The 15,663-nt window shown below is 40.3% G+C and overlaps 6 protein-coding genes across 6 annotated transcripts; 2 read left to right on the top strand and 4 right to left on the bottom strand.

The window, feature by feature from the left end:
* Nucleotides 1–729: 729 nt before the first annotated feature.
* Nucleotides 730–1,470, bottom strand: TDEL0E00320 (uncharacterized protein; the record flags this gene model as incomplete). The annotated part of the gene is made up of 1 exon (XM_003681438.1): nt 730–1,470. The coding sequence occupies one exon, from the start codon at nt 1,468–1,470 to the stop codon at nt 730–732; it is 741 nt and encodes a 246-aa protein (XP_003681486.1).
* A 1,309-nt stretch (nt 1,471–2,779) lies between these two features.
* TDEL0E00310 (M20 family metallo-hydrolase) lies at nt 2,780–4,138 on the top strand (the record flags this gene model as incomplete). Its single annotated transcript, XM_003681437.1, has 1 exon — nt 2,780–4,138. One exon carries the CDS (start codon nt 2,780–2,782, stop codon nt 4,136–4,138), a length of 1,359 nt encoding a protein of 452 aa, XP_003681485.1.
* Nucleotides 4,139–4,446: 308 nt separating this feature from the next.
* TDEL0E00300 (Zn(II)2Cys6 transcription factor) lies at nt 4,447–6,360 on the bottom strand (the record flags this gene model as incomplete). Its single annotated transcript, XM_003681436.1, has 1 exon — nt 4,447–6,360. The coding sequence occupies one exon, from the start codon at nt 6,358–6,360 to the stop codon at nt 4,447–4,449; it is 1,914 nt and encodes a 637-aa protein (XP_003681484.1).
* A 467-nt stretch (nt 6,361–6,827) lies between these two features.
* TDEL0E00290 (uncharacterized protein) lies at nt 6,828–7,010 on the top strand (the record flags this gene model as incomplete). Its single annotated transcript, XM_003681435.1, has 1 exon — nt 6,828–7,010. One exon carries the CDS (start codon nt 6,828–6,830, stop codon nt 7,008–7,010), a length of 183 nt encoding a protein of 60 aa, XP_003681483.1.
* A 486-nt stretch (nt 7,011–7,496) lies between these two features.
* TDEL0E00280 (uncharacterized protein) lies at nt 7,497–8,378 on the bottom strand (the record flags this gene model as incomplete). Its single annotated transcript, XM_003681434.1, has 1 exon — nt 7,497–8,378. The coding sequence occupies one exon, from the start codon at nt 8,376–8,378 to the stop codon at nt 7,497–7,499; it is 882 nt and encodes a 293-aa protein (XP_003681482.1).
* Nucleotides 8,379–9,063: 685 nt separating this feature from the next.
* Nucleotides 9,064–10,272, bottom strand: TDEL0E00270 (alkene reductase; the record flags this gene model as incomplete). Its single annotated transcript, XM_003681433.1, has 1 exon — nt 9,064–10,272. The coding sequence occupies one exon, from the start codon at nt 10,270–10,272 to the stop codon at nt 9,064–9,066; it is 1,209 nt and encodes a 402-aa protein (XP_003681481.1).
* Between the last annotated feature and the right edge of the window lie 5,391 nt (nt 10,273–15,663).

Raw genomic sequence — 15,663 nt, 5'->3', positions numbered from 1 at the left:
GACATCTGTGGCGCCGATGGTAATGTTGTCGATAACTTCAGAGTTGACGAATCCATATACCGATATCGTATAGTTCTATGGGCTACAATTGACAACGTGTTAATAGGTGCGGCCATTTGTTTTGTTTGCAAAACATCAACCTGATTCTCAAATATAGTGACGGCAACGGTATCACAAAAAGCAAGATCATTCGGTTGTGAACAGTCGCATAATTTAAGTATTCGTAAGCTACTTTATTGAGAAAATCAATCATGGGTTGATTAGTTAATGCAGCCTATAGAATTGCGAATGATTTACTTGATTTTGACTTCATATCACTGAACTCATAGCCATCATCTGTATATTTTTGTTTATAATTCCAGAAACTTGACAAGCAAGTTTTGAGCAGTGTAACGTAAAACACCATTGGAAGCGCTTAAAGCATCACACGCCACCTGATTACTCACGGTTAGTGTATGAAGATTTTCACCTCAAATGTCTCCACCGTTAACCTGCCTAACTCAAAACTTCAGAAACATTGGGCGATGGTTTTAATAAGTGTAAATCTGGCTTACTAGTATTCATAATAAATATAAGAACACTCTTCAATTGGCAGTCTATTCTCCAAGAAAGTTTCTAAAATATAAAAAGTTAAATCGGCGCCATCAGTCGACGCCAAAGAACGGGAAATATTTAAGGAGTAAGAGCGAAGATCGTATATCAGAGGTCTAAAAAAAAAGATCTCCCAAATTAAATGTCACCAAGACATCCACCAGGGACCACTGAAGAGGTGTAAACATCAGCGATATAGTATAAGTAGCTATCCGCATTTCTCACAGCGTAGGTCGAGTTACTTTCTGCATACTCCAAAATCTCTTCTAAATCTTCAGCAAATTCACCGACGAAATCCAAGTTCATACTTGGCACATGCAAGTAACGGTGTAATAAATCGATACCAGCGTAATGCGTTGGGCCGACATCTGTGATAGTACCATCAAAACAAACCGTAGACAATGGTCTCTTCGACCTGTAGTAATAATCACAGATCACAGTCTCCGAAGGAGCAGACTCACGGTGATGACCTGCGTAGTAGTCAGGATTCTCGGCACATAGGCCATCGATGTCATCACATCTAAACAAAACGCCTTCTTTAGAAGATTCAATCAAATGATCTAAAACACCCATGACGCTGAAGATACTTCCGTCTCCGAACCACCTTTTGTAGTAGGCGTCATCGACACCAAATTTAAGAAGCCTCCTCTTAGCAACGGCAGTAGCTTCAACAGAGTCTTTGAAAGCAGAATTCAACATTCTTGTGTTAGTAGTGTTGCAAGTGTGGTAAAGTTTTGGGAAGGTTGGTTCAGGCCATGAAACGAATTGCTCCGCTAAAGAAGTTTCAAGTTCAATCGAAGAATTGGAATTAAGGACAGGAGCGGCTAAGGATTCACCAAGGGCCGTAAAAGCGAGTAACGAGAGCGAGGTTAGTTTCATGTTTGGTCTATCACTTGATTATCTTAAAGGGCAAAGAATCTCATTACCAGAAGGCCTTTTGGTCTTCTTTTATATGACAAGTACTTCACCAAAATCAATCTTGTCCCGATTGAAGCATGGTAGAGCAACCGCGGCCTCTACCAGATTGCCTTCGAAATGGTTTGCGAGTACAAAGCAGGTGCTGATTTGAAAGAATGTTTCATGATCTTGTTAAAATGTCTGTATGAACCTTGAAGGTATATTAAGCCTTGCACAACGTCAGCTTGATTAATCAAAAAATTCTTGAACGAACCCTTCTGCCTTCTACAGGGTTTATTCATGAGAGATCTTAATACAGGACGATATGCAACTCTAATTTGACTAAACACGACCCTTGAGGTGTGCGCCGCGTCGATAACAGGATCACTAGGGTCCTGAGTGGGTGTAGAAAAAAAAAATAAAAAAGCGCCAGCCGCATTGGGTCAAAAGCCATGATTATTTATGAGGGTTCAAAACCTTAGTGGTATTTTTGGAATGAACGTAAGCTTTCCCATAACGTGCATGTCACTACCTTTGAGTCAACCGACCTAAGCAGTAATTGGAAATATCTTGGAATGTCAGGAATAGGGTTCCTCATGAGGTTCATGCGAGATTCTTTACCAATGTGATCATATACTATCTTATGCAGGGCAAGTCAATTGAAAGGAGTCCAGTTAAGGCTTTCAATTAAGAAGACTGCCCGTCAATTCTATAAAGGCCAAGAAAGTAGGATAGATTTATTGAGGGTTTAGGCCTGTGTGTGGCTGTATGTAGCGAGATTGAAAGAATAAGATCGTAGTTCGTGTTCATTTGAAACACTCTCCATTACTTGTCATCTTAAAGATGCTCGACTCGACAGCTCGGGAAAAAACGCACACAGTATGCTGACAAGATGTAGGATACAGTCGTACTTTAAACTAGTTTTATCTGTAATTATGTTATATATAACCAAGAGGCTTCGAGTGAAGATCTTGCCCCAAAACGACATTTAGCCGTTTAACGCGGTGCGAGCTTAGCGCGATGCGAGCTTAACGCGATCTTCGGAAGGTATCAACTGGGGATAGCGATTGTCAGGTTAGACATGATCTTTCAAGCGATTGCCTACTCAAACTGGTAGATCTGACCGCTATTTTTGCCCCATTAGATGGTGTAAGACGCCTGTGAATTTAGTGACTGATGAATTGAAAAGCTGTATAAATATGGGAAGAAATACCCACAAGCTGAATTCTTTACTATTGCCGAATGCTTAATAGTAGAATAACATCAAGCATCTATTTCAAGCAAAGTATCCATGTCCAGCAAAATATCTACCACAGAAGTGTGTTCTGCCAGAAACCCAAAGAAGCTAACAACAACTGCCAGTCTTCCTATTCAATCTGGCAGATTGAATAAAACGATCATTGAAACGGGGACCCTTTTCGGTTCTGTTGCTCGCTGGGGGGTGGAAAAACATGAGTTCGGGATGAGAAGACTAGCTGGCACTGCAGTAGATGGTGAAATGAGAGATTGGTTTGTTGAGCAGTGCAAGTCGTTGGGCTGCAGAATTTCCATTGATGAGATTGGTAATATTTTTGCTATTTTCCCTGGCAAGAATGAAGGTAAACCGACTGCGATAGGTTCACACCTTGATACCCAGCCTGAAGCTGGGAAATATGATGGTATTCTGGGAGTTCTGGCCGGTTTAGAGGTTTTGAGAACATTCAAGGAAAATAATTATGTGCCAAACTACGATGTATGTGTCATATGTTGGTTCAATGAAGAGGGAGCGCGCTTTCCACGTTACTGTATGGGGTCGAGTGTATGGGCCCACAATTTGAGCTTAAAAGAAGCATATGAAATGGAATCAGTCACCGACAAAGTGCCAGAAACAGTTTATGAGTCATTGAAAAATACTGGGTACTTAGGCGCATCACCTGCAAGCTACGTTGAAAACGAAATTGATGCCCACTTCGAGCTTCATATTGAGCAAGGCCCTGTTCTGGAAGACGAAAAAAAGAAAATTGGTATAGTAACAGGGGTCCAGGCATGTTACTGGGAATTATTCACAGTTAAAGGTGACGCTAGTCATGCAGGAACAACACCAAGAAGATTAAGGAGAGACGCTATGTTAATGGCTTCCAGAATGATATTGAAAGCAGAAGAAATTGCAGAGAAAAGGGGAGGTTTGTTTACCTGTGGCGTGATCGATGCTAAACCTTACTCGGTTAATATCATTCCTAATGAAGTATCATTCACACTAGATTTCAGACATGTGTCTGATCAGATTCTGGACGAAATGCTCTCTGAAACGAAGGCTGAGTTTGACAAATTAGTTAGTAGCAACCGTAATGGTCCTTTAAGCTGGACATCGAAAATGTTAGTGAATACACCCGTCATTAAATTTAATGAGAAATGTATCGAGTGTGTGACCAAAGCAACGCAGAGTTTATTTGAACCCAGTGAAGTGAGAGAGATCTGGTCGGGAGCTGGTCATGATTCATGTCAAGTGAATTTTCGGGTTCCAACTTCTATGATATTCATTCCATCTAAAGACGGGCTCTCGCACAATTATTTGGAATATTCTTCTCCAAAGGAAATTGAAAGTGGTCTTATGGTCTTACTGAAAACGATTATGAACTATGACTCTCATAGAGCAGAAAGGGGCTACTGAATCAGAACTATTAGCCTTGCAGGAATACTAAGGTAAGTGTGAAAATAAAGTGAAATAAAAGCGATGTATGGAGTTACCTCATTTTGCTAGAATTTTCTCTCATAGATGTGGGTTTATGTACCTAATAAGAGGATTTCAATCGACACTGGTATTTATTCTTTTTTTGCAAATAAACACTTGTTATATAAAAGAATAAAAAATCCACTAAAACCAAGCATTCCCCTTTCAAATAAAGAAAATGACGGGTAATCCTAGTCCTGAGTTTACAATGTTACTCAGTGTGAGTGAAAGCTTCTTTTATCGGCGCATTACATATTAATGTGCATGAGACTACCTCTAACGAATAAAAAGTTTGGTGCATTGCCTGAGGCCCAGGCTCTGCGCAAAAATGAAGATATTCTGAACCCGTTATAACTGTGCGCTCGCTCTGCCATCATACCGTTTAACTCTAAAATATATGAACGATCATCAAAGTCAACTGAGAAAACACCAGTCATGAAAATGGCCCAAGGTAAAATACCCCAAACTCTATTTCCTGCAGGTATTTCTTTGCATTTAAGCAATATCTTTTTCACTGCATTCTGGATAGCTTGATCTTCATGATCAAATGCGTCTAGTTCTAGAATTTTGCGGGCAAATAACCAACAAGCTGTTGACGTAATTATTCCTGCATTCGAGTTAATCTGATAGTTTTGCCACTGTATTTCAGTCATTTTCTTTGCAGGAGTCGTTGGTGTATAATATTGGCACATCTTTGTCAAGCTAACTACTCGTCCAGCCCATTCTCTGTTGAGCGGGACTTGCATATGGCCAATATACGATAATTTTGCCAAAAGCTCGAAAGAATCTAAGGATGGACCCAAGATTGGATTGCTCATCCAATCAGCAATATACTCACAATCGTAGACGGGACATTTTAGAACAGCATTAAGAATTTTGAATATTTTAAAAGGATTGGGCAATTCGTCAACGTTATCAATAAAAAGAAGGGACACCGAGTATTGGAATATAAAACTTTCAATCAAAGTCCTTTCGTATGGCCTTAAAACCAGGTTGGAATTTGAAATAATTTCAATGATCGATAGCTCACATTTTTTATCGTCTTTGCCATAATACCGTAGGCGAATTATATCAAACGCTCTCATCAAGTGCCACTTGGCATCTTCTTCCGTTGCCGTTAGAGAATTCTTATCACGATTACACAATAATTGTAAGGCCACAAAAAGCCAATCTTCGTCCGCATAATCAGGGTGTTCGTCTATGAAGTTCTGTATCAGGATTTTACAGTTCATATACAGCTCATCGCTCATATTTTGGAATTTCTTTAAATTATTCCAGGCTAATACGTCGCGCCACAACAATAAAAACACTTCCCTCATTATTGGATTCTTTCCAAGTTGTGGAATAAACGCAGCTGATGTTGTTAGATTTTGATGCGTATGCTGCGTAGTCATTTTGGGAATATACCCTTTGATGCAAGCAAAAAACGCAAAGTTTTCGACATCTATGTCGTCAAACTCAACATCAGGAATCGGCTCGTTATTTTTGCACCTTTGAAATAGCGAATCGAATGATTTCTCTGATAAAAAACTATGATCATTGGCGACATTCTGCAAACTATCGGGATTGGAAGGACGCTGGATAAGGGCATTCCTTGGTACCTCGATTTGGGGGAAAGGACTCAATTGCAAATCCAAACGGCTACAGTCGAAATGACTATTGAGAGTATCTAAATCCCCAGTGATATCATCATGGTAACCATTCGACTCCCGGGAGTTAAGTGATAACCTGTAAACATCGTCATCTTCACCGCTTTCGGATGCGCATAAGGTAGTATCAGGCTTGTCGAGTGAGTCCTTCCTGGAAATTATTCCAGTGGCCGGATCAACGATTAGGACATCGAATACCCACGAAGAAGGAGTCTTGAGTTTCAGGAAGTTGGCATCTTTGAGAAGGAAAAGATTGAAACGGTAACCTAATTTTCGCTGTTGGAACAAAGGATCCTGCTTCTGCTTCTTATTTTTTGACAAACTGATGTTCAAACGTTGCTTTCCACTGCGATGTGGCCAGATACACTCAAGAAAGTTGCGAGCACAGGCCTTACAGCTTGGTCTTCTTTCATCGCATTTTTTTCTTCTCCTCCTGCAGGACAAACAGCCAGTGTTGCTCCTACCTTTTGTCTGGAACGGATAGCATTGATTTTGTCTTTTTCTGGATTGCATTTCTTGAGCAACGAAACAGTCCTGTTATCATAGTAAAACTTGCTCTGAGGCCTTTAACTAGCGAGGTCGCTCAAGATGGATCGTTTTCTCGAGCATCCCACCCCATTCTAAACGTTTTCATTCAGCAATGGGGCCGAGTACGAACAAAAAGTTACGAATACCCCGTCATTTGACGAATTTGACGAACAGCAGCAGTTTTGGTAATCAAGAGTTTATCAGGCAGCGAGGGTCAAAATGTATTTTTTTTTAGTATAGCGCGATAAGAGGACTATTACAGAAAATTCGTCGCTCAATTTTAATGATGCAGCCAGTGTCGAGACGAGGCCATCTACTGACCGTGCGAACATAAGATTGACTAAAACGTTTATAATATCGGAATATAGGCGACATGAAGATGTACATAATGCAGCCCGCAGAGTCTTGCAATTCGAGACGAAAACCAACGGACAATCACCAATGATATTCACATGGGGGACCTGCCTTCCAGAGTAGTACATACGCCAACGGATTGCGGTAAAACAGATATGTTCCTTCTGTCACTCATCGCACCAGCCTCAAAGAATTGTAAGTATGTATCACTCGTCTTCATACCATACAACGTCATTCTGGTGGATTCCATGAGGAGGCTAAAGACCAAAAACCTTCTTTGAGTCAACTAGTTAAACTTTCATCGATACCATATGTCTTGTCGACGGTTTCCTTTTCTTTCTTTGGTGCTTGCACCTTCTTCTTCTTCTTATTATCTTGTTCTCTATCTCTACATTTCTTAGACTAATCATTCTCATATCAAGTTTTGATTAGAGCCAGAATGGTAATCAGTTTAAGTAGTAAGCAAATGTGGAACTGTTCCCTCTAAATGATACTGAATTCGGAGTTCCTCTCTTTTTTTCTTTCTATATCACTGACAACACCTTAGCCCAATCTTCAGCTGGAGAAGGATAATCAAAATGAATATTGTAAACATTTTCCAGCCTCTAAATGGCATATGGATTTTGGCAAAACCTTGCACTCCCCCTAAGGTGTTTGGAAGTAGACTACTTTTCTTCAACGCTGAGTTTCTGGGCTTGAAACATAGATACAAAGCCGAAGCACAGATAAGAAACCAATACAATTAAAAGAAGAACACTATACGCCAACTAGATTCCATCACGAAGTTTTGGTTTGTTAAGTTTGGCAGCTATCTTAGCAAAAGCACCATTGATACCCAGGAATCTCAAAATGACTTTACTCCAAATCCAAAATGGTAACCAGTTTAAATAGGCTGCAGTGCTGGCCATTTTACCTCTGTATGTCACAGCGTATAAAGTACCTTTTCTAATGGATCTTTCAACATCATTAACAACATCTTTCGCATAAATTTCACTAGGAGAGGCATCATCAAAAGCTCCAGCAAAAATATTTTCATCTTCCAAATAATAGACAGAGTTTGGAGAGACTTGTGGATTTACACCTTCACTAATATCTGAGGCAACGCGGCCAGTTCTAACCTGTAGAACTTTGATCCCTAAACTATTTGTCTCAAGAGCAAATGCTTCTCCAAGACCATGGAACGCTGCTTTTGATGTAAAATACGCTGATGCGAAAGGAATTGGAGCCAAATCAATAACTGAATCTGTAAATGCCACTAGACCTTTGGATTTCAATAATAAATGTTGAAACGCTTGGAGAACTTCAATGTGACCAAAGAAATTGGTGTCAAAGATTTTACGATATTCTTTCAATGAAATATCAAAAATTGAATCTTTAGAGGCAACACCAACATTATTGTACAATATATCTAATCCACCATCTGTTTCCTTGGTAATCAAATCTCTAGCTTTGATGATTGATTCACTGTTGGTGATATCAAAGGCGATTGCGATAACCCCATATTGCTCAAGGGTTTTCAACTTATCAACACTTCTGGCACCTGCGTAAACCTTGTAAGTACCTCGCTTGGCAAACTCGACAGCTAAAGCATAACCGATACCAGCTGATGCACCGGTGATAAAGACTAATTTCTTCTTTTGAGGGGGCATGTTGTTTTCAATGTTCAATGTCGATTTCGATGTTTGAAACTGAGATCGCTAACGATTCACAAGATCAAATTAAGTGGTCAATTGAAGGTAGAAATTGACGTCTTTACATACTAATCTTGAAATATAAATATGGTACATTGAAAAATAATGGAGATAATGGGCTTGAATACCCTTTATTATCGAACGTTGAATAGCTCAAACGATGACAAATATTATGATGTGGTAGCAATACCTTCTCGGGTTGCACTACTCACAGTCGGGGTAACCTGTGGTCCCGTATATATTCTACAAATAGGGTAGTGAAAGAGTCTATTGAGTTTTCTAAAATGTATAGGAAGTCGATTAAAAGACTGAGACTCTAAGCATCATAATTTTTGACAATTGTCCGATGGAGTCTGAAGATGGCGCTGATGAACAAAGACGCAAACTAGATACTAACAGTTGAGCAATTGACGTTTCAGGACTCGTTCTTTTCTTGGCTGTCCGAGCATTTGATGCTTTTCATGCATCCACGACACGTCTGCCATCTCTTTTGTCACTGTGTGGAGCTTGTGGCTATATCGGTCTGATAATCCAATGGCACTACTGATAAATCATTACAAATTATTGAAGTGATGGAAAAAGTAAAAGGAACTTTCTTCCTTAGAGTAACATTAATTCTCTTGAATCACTGGCAGCTTGACATTTAAGCAGGCAATGCGCTATCTTTATAAAACGGGTAATCTATATAACCTTCGCTACCAGGAAAGTAGAACGTGTTTCTATCATATGGATTTAAGGGTAGACCTTTGGCGATACGATCAGGGAGATCTGGGTTGGCAATGAATAGTCGTCCATAAGCGATCAACGTTCTGTCATCTTCGATCATCTCCCTCACAACCTCGGGATGGAGAGCCAAATTACCGGCTCTGATTATGGGCCCTTTCCAGATTGAAAGAGCAAAATCATTCGTTCCGTCAAGGTACGCATTTTGACCCTCAGTGAATTCTGGGCTAGTAACTCGAGGTTCAACTAGATGAATGTATGCCAAACGACGCCCTTGATTGGCCCTTCTTTCCAATTCACCGATGACGTAAGCATATTGAGCAACTAGTCCTAAATCCCGACCGCCAGACATACCACCGAACGTTCCGTAAGGAGAGAATCTTATAGCGACCTTATCGTGGCCGACAGCTTCAATAAGTGCGTCGACTACTTCTAAAGTAAAACGCGCTCTGTTTTCAATCGATCCACCATATTCATCAGCTCTCTTATTAGAAATAGGATCCAAAAACTGGTTCAACAAGTACCCGTTGGCGCTGTGTATCTCGACGCCATCCGCTCCCGCCTCGATCGCGTTTCTGGCGGCCTGGACATAATCCTCAACATACTGCTTGATCTCGTCGTTAGTTAGGCCGTGTTGCGGGTTGTTACTCTTTAAGGCTTTTTCCTTTAGTTCTTCGTCCATGTAAACTCCGTCGGAGGCAGAATCGTAACGAAGACCGTCTCTAGCAAGCGAATCAGCATAAGCTTGTCTACCCAAAACCCACAATTGAAGGTATACAAATGATTTGTTCTTGTGAATCTTTGAAAAGATTCCCTTCCATTCGGTGATCTGTTCCTGAGACCATATCCCAGGCGCATTATCGTACCCTCCACTCTGCGCCGAAGTAAATGTACCTTCTGTGATAATCAAAGTTCCTGGTCTTCTTGAGCGTTGCTCGTAGTATTCGCCTGCTAGTTTACCATTTGGAACGTTGCCCGGGTAGAGTGCTCTCATCCTTGTCAAAGGAGCCAACACAGCACGGTGTTGCAGTTCACTCTTGCCAACCTTGAGTGACTTGAATAAATTGGTTTCATTTAAAGCGTCAGCTTCAAAATTGCTGACCAGAGCCTCCGCTGCCTCCTTGCTCATCGGGATCAGTTCGAATTGGTTGTGACTCCTTGAGAGATCACCAACATCAGAAAGTTGGTTTGCGTTTGTCCATCAATTTAAATAGTTTCCTCTTTACTACGGTCTAATTTCAAATGCTAATAATATGAATGTGTGCTGGTATTGGTTCGGCTTAGTCAGATTGAGATAGCACTTGGGGGCCTGTTTTCGTAAGCGTACCGACGTCGCTAAGCGAAGGAAGTGAAGCCTTTTGTTTGGAAGTTAATTACTAAGCACTTGATTGAAAAGCGCATTTCTCCGATGGCGGTGGCTTATTTCATGCATTAGTGTAGGTTACAGAGTCGCCATTGGCATTGCCCGTTTGTAGAGTTTGATAAATGCGGTCGGTCATATTTCGTATAACGAAGTATTTTAGGGGAAACTGGTTTACTCAATGTTCACAAATGCAGAATGCTAATCATTGTTTATTATGATCCTTACCAACTGTAGTATATGCGGTGAGACCGTAAATATAGTGTGTAAAATAAGTATAGCAGCTTCTTTTAGGATGTTCATTTCAAATGCCAAATGTGTGCTCAAGCGGCGCGATATTCTCAGTTAAAATAACATAGTTCTCTGATGGTAACAATTCATTAGAAGGACTCGATCTAGTAAAGCAAATCTCCTACAGAAAAGGAAAACTTCTATTATTCAGTGATATTAGCATCTGGTTGTTGTTTTCCGTTTGGTTTGAATCTTGGTGGAATGTGATAATTGTCCTGTTGTTGCTTGACTTGTCGTACAGCGAAGATTCAAAAAAAAAAAGAGTTTTATGATCAATTACGCACCCGCAACCCCAACTCTTGACTACAGTCTTTTGGCATGCTCAGGGTAGTGCTTAATTTCTGAAATCACTTACGCTGAGATTCAAAGGAGTCTTCATATCTCAATGCCAAATAGGGGCTTGAGGATGACTTATTTGGACCATAATAACCTAAATTCTGTGGCTTAACAAGGCTTCACAGAGCTGCTGGGCTTCAATAACTGCCTGGAGTCCGGATTAGAAAGCAACGAAACAAAGCCATATGAGCTAAAACTGCTAGAACTCCATCCTATCTTCTGCGAAGAAAGGATCTTGCAAACGGTTTCATAATGATTGCTTTTAAATTGTATCGTTTCATTGTCTTTATTCTGTGAACATATAAGCTAGGTTTTCCCACCGGACGACGTCGACTCCCATTGCACAGGAGCGTCTACTGATGCTGGCAGCTGTGGATAGAGAACCGTATTTTTCGGCATCTGTTTAGGGTCTTTCGCAGCCTGTAGGAATATTCTCAAGCTGAAGAGTTGCCGGCCTGATTTCGAACACAATCTTTTCGGTGTCATTATCGTCGCTATTTTTCTTGAGCGTTACGAGGTTGTAAGTGATCGAAGCCTTTATGCTCATATGTTCTGCTGCCAGTCTTTTCATCTATGTCGTGCTCCGATGTGTAAGAATGTTTAAGGCCTATGAATATCTATCTTTTGGCACCAGAGAGGGCAGGATGCTAGACTGAGTAAGTCAGCTTGAAGGAATAGGTTAACAAAGACTTAGCTTTCATGGAGAATGAAATTAAGAGCGATCTGTCTTTCATGCAAATATCCAGGCCGATGTCAATGATCAACCGTTTTCTGAGACTTGAAGATGCCTTGCCATGAAGTGTGGATCACATAGATGCAAACCCAGGTTGATGCTACACAGAAATTTTGATTGAGTGGCGTCTTGTAACAGCATTACGAAGTGCCTTCTGAATCATCAAACTTGTTGGAAAAACTAGCCTGAAAATGCGGCTATTGTCTTTATGAAAGCTGTAATATATTCGAAGTGTGTTTGTGTCTCTTCGAACTCGTTTCGCTTATAAATCATGTTTAGTTCGGTAGATTAAATTCTTCGATTTATCTAAGTTGAAAATTGGTACAAAAAGTTAAAGATAGAGGTCGAAAGTAAACAAAACGGTTAATCTAAAATTCAGAGCCAGGCGGCACTTACTCGCAGTTGTAGTTCACCAATTAACTTTCAGGTTCTCGAAACTGCAAACTAATGGGTGAGTATAAATCTTCAGAAATCCGCGAATCATGGGACATAGGGGCATTTCGTGTACTGTTCAACCTTGAATAGCCCTTGATTGTGGTGCATACGATAGTTCAGCAAACTATAGCCCAGGTACTTGTGATAGTTGCCTTTCAAATGTCTAAAAGGACGAGATAGCGAGCTTAAGGCCTTCGTTGACTATCTCTAAGCTTGAAGGGGGGACTATTTGATTGAAAATCCATCAAGGACAAGTGGAGAACATTTAGAGCTCCACCATATACTCGAAGGTGAAGGATCTTGATTTAATTGTACGAGAACTCAGCATCTTGGCCTCCGTAGGAACCAAAAACGAACTTAAACAGGCGGCCCCATTGAACAGATGGTCCAGATGTGAAGAGGAGGCGAATGAACATTAAGGGAAGCCTTGTATTCAACACGTAAAATTCCAGTGGTTGTGGTTAAGTATTTATCCGGTCAAGGTAATGACATCTAGCTCTGACCATTGGTCGCTTACACAAAGCCACCAAAGCTCAACTTAGTCGTTCTCAATCTTGTCCTGTGTTGGTTTTGGGAACTCAGCGTATGGATTGATAAATCCCATCAGTTCAGTGAAAAACTTAACCATTTCGTACTTGCAAGTCGGGAATTATTTCCAATTGATAGACCCACGCACAAGTAACTTCTGGGTAATGAGCCTACCATTGGTAAGGTCCAGGCATAGAAATGCGATTTAGAGGACATAGAAGTGGTATGCTATCCAGCAAGAGTTGTTACAAGCATGTACTATGATCAATAGATTCTACCCCGGGGGAAAAGAGACCAGCCCTAACTCCTAAGTGATCTGAAGGAGTTATGCCTATATGTTATTAAAGAAGGGCTGAACTCGGTCAGCCTTATGGCTGTGAAAGCACTTTGGCAGAAACAATCAATGAAGTCGCCGTACGCCCGATCATTAGTGTGACGACGTGATAAATTGAAATGACAAGAGGTCCTAAAGCAGATGCACAGCCAATGGATCCTAACTAGGCCCGAGGTTCATCATGTTGCCTCTCACAAAAGTTCCTCCGTATCTTCACTAAATGGCGTTCTCCAGCGTTTTAAACACCAGACAATTACTATGAAAGCATATTGAAAGTGCGTATTTGCTCATTGTCTTGGATGAATCATTGGTGTCTTTAGCTTCTGTTGTTTGTTTGAGTGTATGCCCCAATCTTGACAGTGATTTTCACTTTGCGATGAGATTAAAAAGTCTAAAGTCAAAATGCATTAAAAAAACCTTAAACATGACAAGCATAGATATCCCTAAGATTCTTAAAGATTAGATGATAATGTCTTGCTTTGACTATGATGCTTTGCTAATCATGTCAGTAAATTGGGAAGGCTAGAAACTAGTATTCGATGCAATAGAATTCGAATGTGAACCGAAAAAGATGGGATCGAATATTCTGTTTGTTCACGAAAAATTCGAATAAGCAGTTAGTCACAAGTCTTTAATGGAGTTGACACACACAAATGAATTATATCAACGGTAATGTATTAAAAGTTCAGTCAAATAAGGGTACGGATCAAGGATTCGGTTTTTAAGAGTACGGCCAAACAAGCGTGATACGTTATACTTGGATGAAATGGAGCGGCATTGGAAGGATTCGCTCAGAACCACTGTATCGAGTAAAGAGTACGGCTGTATTGGAATAGAACACGAAAGCTGCCAAGACAGTAAATTGACCGCATCACTACACAGAAGGCGATACATTTTTCTGCACTACCGATCGTACTTTTTGAGATTGAGAACAAAGTGAATCTACAATGTGAGGATATAGGGCGAGCGAGTGACGGGTACATGTTCTGAAGAGTGTGAATTTAAGTGATAATAGTATTAGAAGGCCCTATTAAGACTTCCGTGTCGTAATCAGATGTTGCGCCAGATTAAAGTTCAATGGATTGTCGTTGTGGCGAGTACTATCTTGACCATGTAAATTATAGAAAATCGTGTTTGGTACAAACCTTTTTTAAGTACCATTCCTTAATAATCTCGGCTTCCGTTTTAGTGAAGAAAGGTCATCAATGCCAAAACGCAAGTGGCGAAGTGACTTGTTAGTTTGCCGAGTATCAATAAAGAAGGGTGTATCAATATGACACAGGCTCTTTTTCTCATACTGAAAGCTTGCATACCACTAGGGACATCATTTATCTTGTGGAACTCTTTTTCGAAGTCTTTAAAGATTATGGTGAATATTCTAATTGTTTTGCACTAGCCACTGATTAGAGTGAATCACGCGTTGAAACATAACAATATCTTATTTCTTTATTCACGTACATTATCATAAATATCTTATATGAAAGAAACTATTATAAATTAATGCCAAATTGAATAATAGCTCGCCCTGGTATCGTACTCTCCAGGTTAGTTAGCTTAATTTCAGCTCGATATCCAATCATTCGACGCTCTTTCGAGTTCACTTTAGTGCAAAATCTAGAAATAGCCAAGTAGAGACGAGACAATTTCGCAACTGTAAGGGCTCTATATAGCAGTTGACAGCCTTTTGAATGGGATAGGGATAACAAGATCACACAGATGGCTCATATGGCTCTCGAACAGTTTGCCTCTAATTTATGTTTTTGACGTATTGGATAACTTTAGAGAAATCGGAAAAATTAAAAACATGGCTTTTAAGTGAAACTGACTCGCTGCCTCCAAATTAGCCAAAGCAAAATGATCAGATCAAAACTAATCATGTCAATATGTACTACGCTGGGCACCATGCACAAGACTCTAAAGATAATTCAAAATGTAACGCAACTCGAATAGGCCAGGCAAAAGGCTAGATTGGAGAAAAGAAGCCAGCTAGTGGATTACAACAGGGAAGCCAAAGTAAAACTGCTTCCAAAGGAGTTGAACGAGGAATGAAGAGATGGAACTTTAAACACGTTTCATCAAGCTAGTAAGGTGCTTCGGGTCGTAATTACATGGGTCTTGAACGTACTCTGCGAACACCACAAGATAGAAGAACAGTATGGTTGCACGGTACTCTAAAGTGGGGGACCGGGATCAAGCAAGGCAGCAGGATTATATGAACCGCATGGAAGTTTGTTAGTCTCGGAACAAGGGGTCGCAAATAAGGGATTGCTAATAAGGCTGCATGTCAAAGCAACACAAGTTGTGATGTGCACACACAAAAAATAGTATAAAGAAACTCTCCAGGTAGCTTTCACTTGCTTGATTGCTCAATATGTCAGATGATTCATTGTAAAGCTGATCTAATGTGGTAAAGCTGTTGCATAATTTACTCTAATCATTGTCATATGACTCTTCTTGCAAACCTAATTTCCCATAGTTAAGGCTTGCAAACCTAATATCATTC

This window comes from Torulaspora delbrueckii, chromosome 5, assembly GCF_000243375.1.
Source record: "Torulaspora delbrueckii CBS 1146 chromosome 5, complete genome".
In the NCBI taxonomy this organism is placed as follows: domain Eukaryota; kingdom Fungi; phylum Ascomycota; class Saccharomycetes; order Saccharomycetales; family Saccharomycetaceae; genus Torulaspora; species Torulaspora delbrueckii.
The sequence above is the reverse complement of the archived record's forward strand: the minus strand, read 5'-3'. Positions and strand labels throughout refer to the sequence as shown.